Source organism: Neovison vison, chromosome 5 (genome assembly GCF_020171115.1).
Source record: "Neovison vison isolate M4711 chromosome 5, ASM_NN_V1, whole genome shotgun sequence".
NCBI lineage: Eukaryota > Metazoa > Chordata > Mammalia > Carnivora > Mustelidae > Neogale > Neogale vison.
The window spans coordinates 15716451-15728669 of record NC_058095.1 but is presented as its reverse complement, the minus strand read 5'-3'; the positions used below and the strand labels follow the sequence as shown (position 1 = coordinate 15728669).

At 57.9% G+C, this 12219-nt stretch overlaps 1 protein-coding gene across 2 annotated transcripts in view; it reads left to right on the top strand.

The window, feature by feature from the left end:
* The window catches only part of MRC2 (mannose receptor C type 2), a 57436-nt gene extending 50671 nt beyond the window's left edge, over window positions 1–6765 (top strand). The window contains exons 21-30 of one of the 2 annotated variants that reach the window (XM_044247677.1): window positions 1949–2063; window positions 2208–2371; window positions 2522–2630; window positions 3165–3403; window positions 3581–3749; window positions 3845–3994; window positions 4327–4446; window positions 4632–4811; window positions 5281–5307; window positions 5439–6765. In XM_044247677.1, the coding sequence (XP_044103612.1) occupies window positions 1949–2063; window positions 2208–2371; window positions 2522–2630; window positions 3165–3403; window positions 3581–3749; window positions 3845–3994; window positions 4327–4446; window positions 4632–4811; window positions 5281–5307; window positions 5439–5659 (1494 nt within the window). In that variant the 3' untranslated portion in view covers window positions 5660–6765. Of the gene's footprint in view, window positions 1–1948; window positions 2064–2207; window positions 2372–2521; window positions 2631–3164; window positions 3404–3580; window positions 3750–3844; window positions 3995–4326; window positions 4447–4631; window positions 4812–5280; window positions 5308–5435 lie in introns of both variants that reach the window. The other variant, XM_044247676.1, reaches the window with a different exon arrangement.
* The last annotated feature ends 5454 nt before the right edge of the window (window positions 6766–12219 follow it).

The following is a 12219-nucleotide window of genomic DNA, read 5'->3' as shown; positions in this document are numbered from 1 at the left end:
AGCTTGTCCCAGGAAGAGAGGCGCACTATTTTCTCGTTCATGCTGGCATCACGAGTCTGAGCTCCCATCCGTGCTTTCTCTGCGATAAAACCACTTAGCCGGATTGTGAGGATTAGATTCGTTAACACCAGCTCCTATAATCCGTAAATCTTTGTCCTGCCTTGGAGGGTAGCCAGCCCCTTAGTGTCCTGGAGCTCTTAACTGTCTTCAAAATATTTAAGCACATATTATACCTTTTCGACCTTAAAAAAAGTAACACACGTATTATTACAAGTTGGGGGAAAAAAAAAAACAGAAAGAAAGAAAATACAACTCACTCATCCTTTCCAGAAATAAGCCCTATGAATATTTGTTCCTCTGCTTCCTGCCTTTTTCACCTAAATGAGATCGTACTACATCACAGGATTTTGTATCCACTTTCTCAGTGTTCTATTTTTTTTTAAGATTTTATTTATTTATTTGACAGAGAAAGATCATAAGTAGGCAGAGAGGCAGGCAGAGAGAGAGGGGAAGCAGGCTCCCCGCCGAGCAGAGAGCCCGATGTGGGGCTCGATCCCAAGACCCTGGGATCATGACCTGAGCTGAAGGCAGAGGCTTTAATCCACTGAGCCACCTAGGCTCCCTCAGTGTTCTATTTTGAACACTCTTCTCATGTCATTACATTTTCCCAGAAATTTATTCTCGTGGCTTCTTCCACCGGATATAAAACAGAATATATGGTATTTATGCACTTGGTCTCTTTCTTGGTGTGTCAGCATCATGGTAGGAATACCAGTTACTCCCCTGCCAGAAGCCTTTAAAGTAGGCTGTCTGCCCCTTCGCTGCCTGGCCCCAGACATTCTGCTTTCCTAGTTCTCTGCCCTTTGTTACAGCCCAGCAGCATCTGGGCGTAGGGAGACAAAATGATCACCGGCCTCTCCCCTAGCTTTAAGCTCCTGGAGGGCAGGGCGCCCAGCCCCGGACATACCACCTAGTACACCTGCATGTGGTAGGGAGGCCCCAAGGGTTGGCGGACTGAGCTGATTCTTCTCTTCCATTGCTGATACTGACGTGACCTCGCTGCTTCTAATTTTATGACTAAATTTAGTTATTTAAGGGAGGCCTCGGAGTATCTCTGAACTACTTCTGTAAAATGAAATGCAAGGGCTTGGTGATAAACCTCCCCCAAACTCTTGCATTATTTCTGGGTTTACCGTTTTCCTACCCCAAATCTGACACTGGCATCAGTAAGCTGATGCTTGAACTCATCCTGACAGTAAGAGCGCCCCCTTGTTGAGCACTTACTCGCGTGGTGGGCACTCTTCTCTTTGACGCTTAACGAGGCCCCAAAAGACAGATACTTTTGTTCCCATTTTACAGAAAAGTTAAGTCAGATCTGGAATCTGACCTGCCCGTGTCCTCTGGCCCTCTTTTTGACTCCGAAGCTTCCTTCTCCTCCCCCGCCTTCCCAACCACCCCGATTGCACTGAGGAGGGGAATCACTGGAAATCTTTCCTGTTCCATTTGAGAGATTTCCCACCCAGCTGCTGCCAAACAAAGATCATTCAGAAGTGAAGATAAGAGTGTCCTATGGATGAACGTTAAGTTCACAGGACAAAATAAGAGAGTTCAGGCAACCCTTGGGAAGGTTAGCTGAAATCCAGACGGACCTTGTCCCCGTGCATGGCTCAGGTACTGTTGTCCTAGGTAGTAGAACCTTTGGTGGCCCAAGGACCTCCTGCGGCTGACAGACTCCCCTGAGCATGGGCCTGCGGACATGAACGCGCTGTGCCAGGCTGAGAGGGCGCCAGAGCCTTGCTCGGGGGGCCCCAGATGTCCTGGTTCTGTTTATTGTCCTCAGCGCCAGCAGCCTCCCCAGGGCCTGCCGCTGAGGGCCACATGGCATGAGTTTCTGGGTTTGTGGGCCAGGGTGGTAGAACTGGACATCACGCCTCCCCCTCCGCCCCAGTGTTTCCGAATCCAGGGCCAGGACCCCCAGGACCGGGTGAAGTGGTCAGAGGCACAGTTCTCCTGTGAACAGCAAGAGGCCCAGCTGGTCACCATTGCAAACCCCTTAGAGCAAGGTAGGGCCAGCCCATGGGAAGTCCCCAGTATCCTCTGACACAGCCCTCCCTCCACCACCCCCTCCCCCCGCCAAATACATGGCTAGAGCAGAGCTGGCAAGGGGCTGTCCTTTGCTCATAACTCTCTCTTCTGGGGGACTGTAGCTTTCATCACAGCCAGCCTGCCCAATGTGACCTTTGACCTTTGGATTGGCCTCCATGCCTCTCAGAGGGACTTCCGGTGGGTGGAGCAGGAGCCTCTGCTGTATACCAACTGGGCCCCTGGGGAGCCCTCTGGCCCCAGCCCTGCTCCCAGCGGCAACATCCCGGTGAGGAAGCCCCTCCCTCTGCTCCCCACCCCCCCAAACCTGCACGGTGGTCCCCCTCTTCCAGACTCTTTCCTCCAAGGGCAGCCCTTTGGGGGCAGTGGCACAAGGGCAGAGCTGCCGGCGCTCCCCTGAGCAGCTCCCTCCCCCCAGACCAGCTGCGCGGTGGTCCTGCACAGCCCCTCCGCTCACCTCACTGGCCGCTGGGACGATCGGAGCTGCGCGGAGGAGACACATGGCTTCATCTGCCAGAAGGGCGCAGGTACACATCACCTGTGAACTTGGGAAGGTCAGCACTGGGCCCAATGCTGTGGGCCATGCAGGGAGGAATGATGAAACATGATCCCTGACTCGGGGTCCTTGGGGTCACCCCCAGAGTCCAAAAGCTGTTTGGGAAGCAGATCACAGAAAGACCGGGTACCAATCAGAGGGAAAGGCAGTGAGGACCGAGGGGTCTCAGGAAGAAGGTTCGGGGGTCTGGAGGGCTGACCAGGGACAGCTAGACATCAGGCATGCTAGGTGTCAGGGAACCTGAAGTTGTGCGTCTGAGGCCCCCGCAGCTCCATCCTGTTCTACAGGGGTTCCTGGGGTGGGAGTGGGTCAAGGCCCACTTGCTCCTCTATGGACCAGCAAGAATGTGTTACTAGGAACACTGGCTAATACTATCTGTCCGTGCCAGGCCCTGGGCCCAGTGGAGACCTGTTCTCTCCCAGTATCTGATGCTCCCCCAGCTTCAGGCCTGGGAATGGGGTGAGGGAGGCAGAGCCCAGCCTGAGCCCTGCCCCCTTCCCTGTAGACCCTTCCCTGAGCCCGTCCCCAGCAGCGTCGCCCCCTGCCCCGGGCACTGAGCTCTCCTACCTCAACGGCACCTTCCGGCTGCTGCAGAAGCCTCTTCGCTGGCAGGACGCCCTCCTGCTGTGTGAGAGCCGCAACGCCAGCCTGGCGCGTGTGCCTGACCCCTACACCCAGGCCTTCCTCACACAGGCTGCCCGAGGGCTGCGCACCCCACTCTGGATCGGGCTGGCCAGTGAGGAGGTGGGCCCCTGATCTTCATCCGTTCCGAGTGGCCGGGACCACTCCCTGATTAACAACCCACCCCCCCCAACTCCTTGCCTTACCTTACCTGCCTCTGCTCCCCACCCCCCCACCCCCCCACCCCCCCGCCAGGCCCCTCCCTCCTTCCTTCCACCCTGACGGCCCCCTCCTGCCCAGGGCTCCCGACGGTACTCCTGGGTCTCGGAGGAGCCGCTGAGCTACGCAAGCTGGCAGGACGGGGAGCCCCAGCAGCCAGGGGGCTGCGCCTACGTGGATGTAGACGGCGCCTGGCGCACTGCCAGCTGCGACACCAAGTTGCAGGGGGCCGTCTGCAGCAGGAGCCGCGGTAAGCGGCCAGCGGCTGGGGCTGAGGGGTGGGCAGGGTGCAGGCTGTCCCAGGGAGGACTCCGTGCCACTTCCTCAATCCTGCACCCCCCACAGGGCCCCCTCCTCCCCGAAGAATAAGCTACCACGGCAGCTGTCCCCAAGGGCTGGCCGACTCCGCGTGGATTCCCTTCCGGGAGCACTGCTACTCCTTCCACATGGAGCTGCTGCTGGGCCACAAGGAGGCGCTGCAGCGCTGCCAGCGAGGTAGGCCAGTGCAGGCCAGAGCCCCCATGGGCCATTTCAGGTGGCGACCCCTGTCGTGGGCACTTAGAGGCTCCAAGGAACACTGTCCCCGTGCTGCGCTCGGCCCGCAGGTGGCACTTACACAGAAGCTCCCCATCAGTTTCCAATACACAGAGCCCACGCGTGGCACTACATGTTGGGGGCCCCGGGCGCCCATACACAGAGGCACACTCCACACCGACCTCCACTTGGGCCACCGGAGAAGAGGGCTGGGGCCTCTCTGGGGTGGGGGGTGGGTCGGCTACCCCAGGGGGACTACTGTCTGTCCTGATTTGGGCCTCCCTTGTGTCCAGCGGGTGGGGCGGTCCTGTCCATTCTGGATGAGATGGAGAACGTGTTTGTCTGGGAGCACATGCAGAGCTCTGAGGGCCAGAGTCGGGGTGCCTGGCTGGGCATGAACTTCAACCCCAAAGGTGGGTACCCTGTGCATGGCATCGGGAGGGAGGGTGGGAAGCCTCCAGATGTAGGGGGATGCCTCTCCAGGTATAGGGGGAGCCTTAGCGGGGCTCGGGGCTCATTGAGGGGGAATGAGCATTGGTTCGAGAACAAGCCTGCTCTCTTCCACCCGCTGGCGCCCTCAGTGTCTTCCTTCCCACAGGAGGCACCCTGGTCTGGCAGGACAACACAGCTGTGAACTACTCCAACTGGGGGCCCCCTGGCCTGGGCCCCAGCATGCTGAGCCACAACAGCTGCTACTGGATCCAGAGCAGCAGCGGCCTTTGGCGCCCGGGCGCCTGCACCAACGTTACCATGGGCGTCGTCTGCAAGCTCCCCCGAGGTGAGCGCCCGCAGACTGGCCTCTTACCGCCCCCCACACGGCCGGCCGGATGCTGCTGGGCCTGGGCCCTGGGCTCGAGTCTCACCCTGCCAGTGACACAGCGGATATGGGAGGGCCCGAAGAGACAGGCCCGGGCCGGAACCCTCCCCCCAGGATAAATGGGTCTGTAGAAGGGACTGGCCCTTCCTACAGATTTCCAAACGGGACAGCAAACCTGTCATTTTGTAGCAGTTAAGGGCACATGGGCAGGGTTCAAGCCCCGGGCAAACCACTTACCAACTCTGTGACCTTGGGCAAGTTCCTTAAAGTCAATGGCCTCAGTTTCTTCAGATGCCAGATGAGGATAATAGCAGCCCCTACGAGATCAAGTGAGCTAATGGGGCGGCTGGCACTCAGGAAGGGCTCTCTGTTTTCTCTTTATTACTCTCATGACTTTGGTGATTAATGGGTCCCTCCCTCTTCCTTGCAGCTGAGGAGAGCAGCTTCTCACCATCAGGTAAGTTCCCAGGCAGGGCTGGGGTGAGCCCTCTCCCGCCTTGGCCCCAATGCCAGGCATCAGGGGGTGTTGGGGGCTTCGGGGGGGCGAGAGCGTGGCCTGTCCGCTGAGTATTGGGCTTGCTACAGCAGCGCTCCCCGAGAACCCGGCCGCCCTCGTGGTGGTGCTGATGGCCGTGCTGCTCCTCCTGGCCCTGCTGACCGCGGCCTTGATCCTCTACCGGCGGCGACAGAGCGCGGAGCGTGGGACCTTCGAGGGCGCCCGCTACAGCCGCAGCGCCTCTGGCCCCGGCGAGGCCACTGAGAAGAACATTCTGGTGTCTGACATGGAAATGAATGAGCAGCAGGAGTAGAGCCAAGGGCGGTGGGCAGGGTGGGCACAGGAGGATTGGGGAGGCCGGACCCTGGGTCAGCCAGGCCCCCCCACCAGCTGCCAGTCCAGGTGGCCTATGGAGGGTGCCTTTGGGAGCCACTGTTGGGAGCTGGGGCTGATCAGGGCCTGGCTGGTGGGGTCCCTCCCTCCCATGAGGGCTGGGCTGAGACCCGGCTGAGTGCAGCGTGGTGTTTCCCTCTGGGGGGAGGCTAAGGTCTTGTCACCTGGGCCTGTGCCCCCACGGTGACCAGAAGCAGGACGGAAGCCTCTTTCTGCCCCTTTTCCCCAGGCCCCCCTGCCCAGGCCTGCTGACCCCATGTCATGGGACCCCCGTCTCGTTGCAGAGCCTGAGGATCCTCCTGGGCCCTCAGCTAGCCTCTGTTGCTTCTCTCCTTCCTGGCAGCCTTGGCTCTGAACTCCCTCTGCCCTCCCCCCTCCCGTTTTTCCTGTAGCCCTTCCTTCTGAGCCAGGGCCCCAGAGTTTGGGGAGCCCTGTTGCTCATGGTGGGTGTCAGCTAAGGGGCCAAACATCTGTGACTCCTGTGCCTGCTGGGGTGGCCCATGGGGCACAGAGGAGGGGCCTGGGTTAAGCCTGAGAACCAGGGCCCCACCGGGGTGTCAGCTGGGCTGGAAACAGGACTGGGAGAGACACCCTGACCCCCAGGGGGTGACCGGGCTGAGGTGTCATCTCCTGCTGGTTGGGGGAGGGCTCTATCCCTAAAGAGTCCCCTGTGGGGACCAAAGTAAGTTCCCTAACATTTCCAGCTCCTGGCTCTGGTTGGAAGAGAGACGGAGGGGGTTGCCAGAGCCCTGGGGCCTCAGAAGCAGGAGACCGCCCTCTAGTGGGGCCCAGAGGAACAGTGCCCCAGCTCCCGGAAGGGCCCAGCCCCAGGGCGCTGACTCAGTGCCTTTCCAAGAGGCCATCCCTGGACCAGGCTGGGGCGACGGCCAGTCCCTGTGCCATGGGGCGTGGGACAATGTGAACACGGACTCAAAGACATGGTCCTTTTTTGTAGTTCTTAATTTTTTTAATGTGCCATTATTGTGGAACAAGAAAAGAAAAGAAAAAAGAAAAGCAAACAAATAAAACACACCTTTAAGAGGCTTGAGAGAGTGGGTTTCGGCTTTGTTCTGTTGTCAGCCTTGTTCCTCGCACTGCCTCAGAGAAATGTCGTGTGTGGAGCTTGAGTCGTGGGTTCTTTCTGCAGTCTGCCATTTTGCTTCCATCTCTGGGCCGGCCCCACGGAGGCACCTGCGCTCTTGTTTTTTCCGGGCCCTTTCCTTTCTGGGCCTGCTCACCCTGTTGTCTGACGGGGGATGAGTGTGTCTCGGTGACAGTCAGGAGCCCCCGGACGGCTGTGTGAGCTCTGACAGCTTGGCTCACCTCTCACCATGTGTGAGATGGGGGGACTGGACGCACTTCCTGGGGCTATTTGAGGATTAAATGAGATCATCTGTGTCAGGCAGCAAGCCCAGAGGCTCCGAGCTCACACAGTAAGTGCCCCATAACGCCCACTGCTAATGTTATTTGGGGGCTGTGGTTCCCCAGGGGGAGCATTCGAGGTGCCCAGGCCAGCCCTGGGGAGGGAGGTTGGCGCACATTTGTCCTTGCGGAGTCTGGGCTCCGAAACCACCAGAGCCGAGGCAGGGGCTCTCAGGACCTCCCTCCTACCAGTATTCACTCAGGATACTAGAGTTGGTGACCCAGAGAGAAGGCTCTGTTAGGAGGTGATGGGCAACTATGCCCGTCCTGCAGGCTGCTGTGGGGAAGGCTGAAACCGGCCATGGGAGGGGGGTGTGTGTTTGGGCTGGGTGGTGGGGTAGGGGCTCGTCAGAGGAAGGGAGATGAACCTGAAGGAGATGAGGGAATGAGCCAGGTGAGCATCTAGGCAGGTGGAGGCAGGGTGGTGGGAGGGGACCCCCCCGGGGATCCCCCCCCCCATGGTGGCCCCTGCCCTGCAGAGGCCCAGCTAGGAGGCCAGGCTGGCTGGAAGGCGGGGAAGGGGAGTGTGTGTGTGGGGGGAACGAGCCGGATTGTCCCAGGCCATGCAGGCCCTGGTGGAAAGGATGGATGTTATTCCCGGTGTAGTAGGAAGCCCCAATCCCACTGTCCCCTAAGGACAGTGGTGTGGATCGCTGCCTTGGCCGTGGTCATGCTCTGGATGCGTGTATGGGTTGCACACATGCTTTACCTCATTCATGAGTTTTTAAAAGAAGTTTCTATTGTTCCGAGTAGGTAATACCACCACGTGGTTCAAGGCCTAAACCTAAACCCTACGACAAAGAAAAAAAACCTAAACACGTGACAAGTCCCGGGCTTTGGGCCTGGACAGCAGGGTAAATGGGGTGCCTGTTTTTGAGCTGGGGAGCCTGGGGGGTGGGCTGCTGGAGAGTCCTGAGGCAGAGCTAGACGCCCTCCTCCTGTTCTCTCCCGCCCCTGCAGCCCCAGCAGTGGCTCTCCTGATGGGCAGCAGGAGGGCCCACGGATAGATCTGGTCACTTTGGGGAGTGAGCCCCTATCCCATGGGTGGGGGCCTTAATGATTAATCCACTTCACCCTGAAGTGATTTGCTCTCCATATTGGTTAACAGCTCCCTCTGGGAGGTAAGTGCCCTGCCATTGTGTGCAGCTCAAAGACGGATGCACCAGGCCCCAGGGAGCACCCCCACCCCCCACCCCCGGGGCCAGAGGCCCTCTGGGAAGCGGGCTGCTGACCCATGCCCTAGGAGGGGGGTGAAACTGAGGGGTGAAGGGTCACAGGATCCCAGGGGGTAGGAGGAGCAGCTGAGGCACCCAGGGCTGCCTGGATGTAGTGATGGTGAGTGCCCAGATGTTTAAAAACCATTCCAGAAATGCCTGTCCTGGCTCCCCTCTCCTTCCATCGGGGGCTGTCGTCCTCACCAGAGCCCTGCTCCCCACCCAAAAGCATTTCAGACAGTTTCACAGGCACCCGGGGGCTCCCCATAGACCTTGTTCTGAGCCTTTCTGCTTGGGGTCCACCCAAGGAGGGGAAGGGAATGCCCTGGCAGTTGTCCATCAGGGCAGGAGGAAGGCTCTGGGCCAGCGTGGTGGGGGGGGTGGCATCCTCTGGCTCCGGAATAGGGCTGGTTCGAGTAGGGTACGCAGCCTCCTGCCTTCATGCTCCTGGCAATTCAATAAGCAGTAAGCACTCTTCTGCACTCCACCCGGGCTGGGGTGCGGGCGCCCCGAGACCCAGACCAGAGGGCAGGCTACGCCAAGCACCAAGGCCACCCTTCACTTACTTGCAGGGCTAAGCTGGCTCAGCTCTGGTCCCCGGCGTGTCCCGTGACAGGTCACTGAATCCATGAATGGACCAGAGGCCACTCTCCAGAGAACAGCGTCAGGCCGGCTCACTGCCTCTCCTTGTCAGGACAGAGATGGCCTCCTCCCAGGTGTCCTGGCAGAGCTGGCCCGGCCCAGTGGGCAGCACTATGAGGCGGCAGGGGAGAGGAGCCAGCCAGCCACACCACATGGCTTTCCTGGAGCAGGGCCGCTGAGCCTGGCCAAGCTGCCTTGAGCACCTGCCGCAAATGTGTGCCACAGGCACAAGGTAGAGCTTTGCGTCTAGAGGGCTGACCTGGAGGAAGGGGGGCAGGAGGAGGAAAGGGGAAAAGGAGAGGAAATCGGGAGGGGCCTCAAGGGGGGACAAGGAGATGAAAGTGCCCAGACGTTCTGGCCTTTATCTTAGGGGACAGGGCAGCCAAGGGGCCTCAGGAAAGGGCTGACTTCCGGTGTGATGTCACGACTCCCACCAGAGTCAGCATCGCCTGAGCGGTCGATAGCCATCCTCTCTTGTCCTGAGAAGCAGGCCGGCGGCCAGCTCTGGAGGGAAGGAGGGAAGAGAAGAGCCAAGCAGAGAGCAGGTGTCCCCAACCCCCGGAAATGGATTCGTCGCTGGCACCCTGTGCCAAAAAATTGCCTGTCTTCTGATATCATCAGATGGCAGGAGTATGGTTTTAGCCGTTTTCAGGAGATTCTGCTTTCTGTTCCCGTGGGGGTTCTCCTGGTTCTTCCCTGGGACCTCTAAGCTCTGTGGTCCTGTGGCATGTCCAGGGACCTGGTCCTTGGTCATCGCATGTCCCTGCTGGGTCATGCAAAGATGCCCTTCGTTTGCCCTTTTGTGTCTCTCTCTGGGATGTGGGAAACTTTTGGATGGTGTCCTTCCCCACACTGGTGCTGTAGGGGACTCAGGACATTTACTAGGTACAGGCCTATTCTTTCTTTCTTTTTTTAAGAGGGGGCTGAGCAGTAGGAGAGGGAGAGAGAGAGAGAATCTTAAGTAGCTCCCTGGCCAGCGCTGAGCCTGATGTGGGCCTCGATCTTACAACCCTGAGATTGTGACCCGAGCTGAAATCAAGAGTCAGGCGCTGAACCAACTGAGCCACCCAGGCACCCCCTATATATATATATAATATGTATGTGTGTGTGCGTGTGTACACACACACACACACACACACACACACAAAGTAGGGGCTGTTGTCCCCCTTTACAGATGAGGAATGGAAGCACAAGAGGGGAAGGACTTACCATGCCACCTCTTCACAGAGCACCCCAACCCCCGGCTATAGAGATTGTGGTGGGACCAGCAAGGAGCCTGGAGAGCCCCTGGGATCTTGCAGTCAGGCTCTGAGACTCGAGAATGTTGTCTCAAGCTATTATCTCTCCTGAGCGTTTCAGAAGCTTCTTGTGAGTTTCAGGGCTGAGAATGACCACTTTCCTTTTGGTCTTGCATGGCTTCCACTCCAAAGCAGGGGAGGAGGGAGACCTGGGCAGCCTTGGCTGGGGTAGGACCATGGGCTACAATGCACAGAATGGCATTGAATGCAGAGAAATGAGGTGGGGGTTTGATTGATGCTTTAGGCGTTTCCAGGGCCGTGGACATTTTAAAGCTCCTATCCGCCAGCCTGAGCTGTGGTTACAGAAGCTCCCAGTTGCCTATGTGTGGACTCTCTGCTCCTGGTCTTGGCCCCCATGTCTCCTGGTTCTCCTGCCCGATGAACCCTTTCTAGCCACCTGCTCCCACCGCACCACTGATCTGTGTACACTCCCCTACTTGCCCTTCCCTCCACCATCTCTCTGGTTGCCTGTCCCCCATCCTTCAAGGCCCTTTTCTCCTCCATAAGGGCTCCCTGCCCCCCTCCCGCGGGCTCTGGTGACCACCTATTCCCAGCTTCTGGAGTTGGTTAAGGATGTTACCCTCTCTCTCAGGCAGGGCCAGGAGCTTGGCCTTGGCCACCAGACAGACTTCACCTTGTAAACTTGGCCACAGCACATAACTCGCCCCAGGTCAGGTGTGTGATGGTTAATTTTATGGGTCCATTTAAGATAAGCTGAAGAGCATTAAGATAAGCTGGAAAGGCATTATTTCTGGGTGTGTCCTTGCGGGTGTTTCCAGAAGGGATTAGTGTTTGACTGGGTAGACTGAGGAAAGAGTTTCTCCCTCTAGCAGGAGGGTGGGCGTTCCCCAATCTGTTGAGGGCCTGAGTGCAACAAAAAGGCAGAGGAAGGGTAAATTCTTCTCTCTGCTGGAACAGGGACTTCTATCCTCTCATGGCCTGGAGAATCGGTTGTCCTGGATCTTGGGCCTGCAGACTTGGGCTGGGACTCAGAGTGTTGGCTCCCTGCTACTCAGGGTTGCAGGTCTGAAGCAGAAGGACCTCCCTGGTTTGCCTGGGACTTCAGCAGGCAGACGGCAGGAGGTGGGACTTCTCAGCCCCCGTAATGGTGTGAGCCAATCCCTCATAATAAATCTCTTTCTACGTATTTATAAATCTATCCTCCTGACTCAGTTTTTCTGGAGAACCCTAATACAGGTTTCCTCTCATGTCACACAGAGTTAAGATCTGCCTCACGGGGCTCAATCCCAGGACCCTGGGATCATGACCTGAGCTGAAGGCAGAGGCTTTAACCCACTGAGCCAGCCAGGAACCCCCATCAGGGTCTTTTAATAAATGCGACTTGATTCTTTGGGCATCTCTAGCTATGAGAAGCCCCGTCAGCAGACCCCTGGGCCATCATGATGTGGAATTAATGGTGCGGGTAGACATCAGTTCTGTGGTGTGTCCAGTCGCGTCTCCCGGCACCGCACCCCACCCAGGCCAACCTCTAAGGAAGCACTCCTGGTTTCCTGGGTCAGCCCTTGAAATCATTTTCAAACAACCCAATATTAGCTGATGGGAACCTGGGCGGGTCTCAGAGTAGCTGCCCCAAACACTGTCACATCTTACAGCAGACTTAGCCCGTTAGAACATTTACGTGGGGGCACCTGCGTGGCCCGGTCATTAAGCATCTGCTTTCAGCTCAGGTCATGATCCCAGGGTCCTGGGACTGAACCCTGCATTGGGCTCCCTGCTCTGCGGGAAGCCTGTTCTCCCTCTCCTGCTCCCCCAGCCTGTATTCCTTCTCTCGCTGTGTCTGTCAAAAATAAAATCTTAAAAAAAAAGAACATTTACACGCCCCCCCCCCCCGCCGATTCCATCAAGCTCTCTCTGCAACTTTTTTTTTTTTAAGATTTTATTTA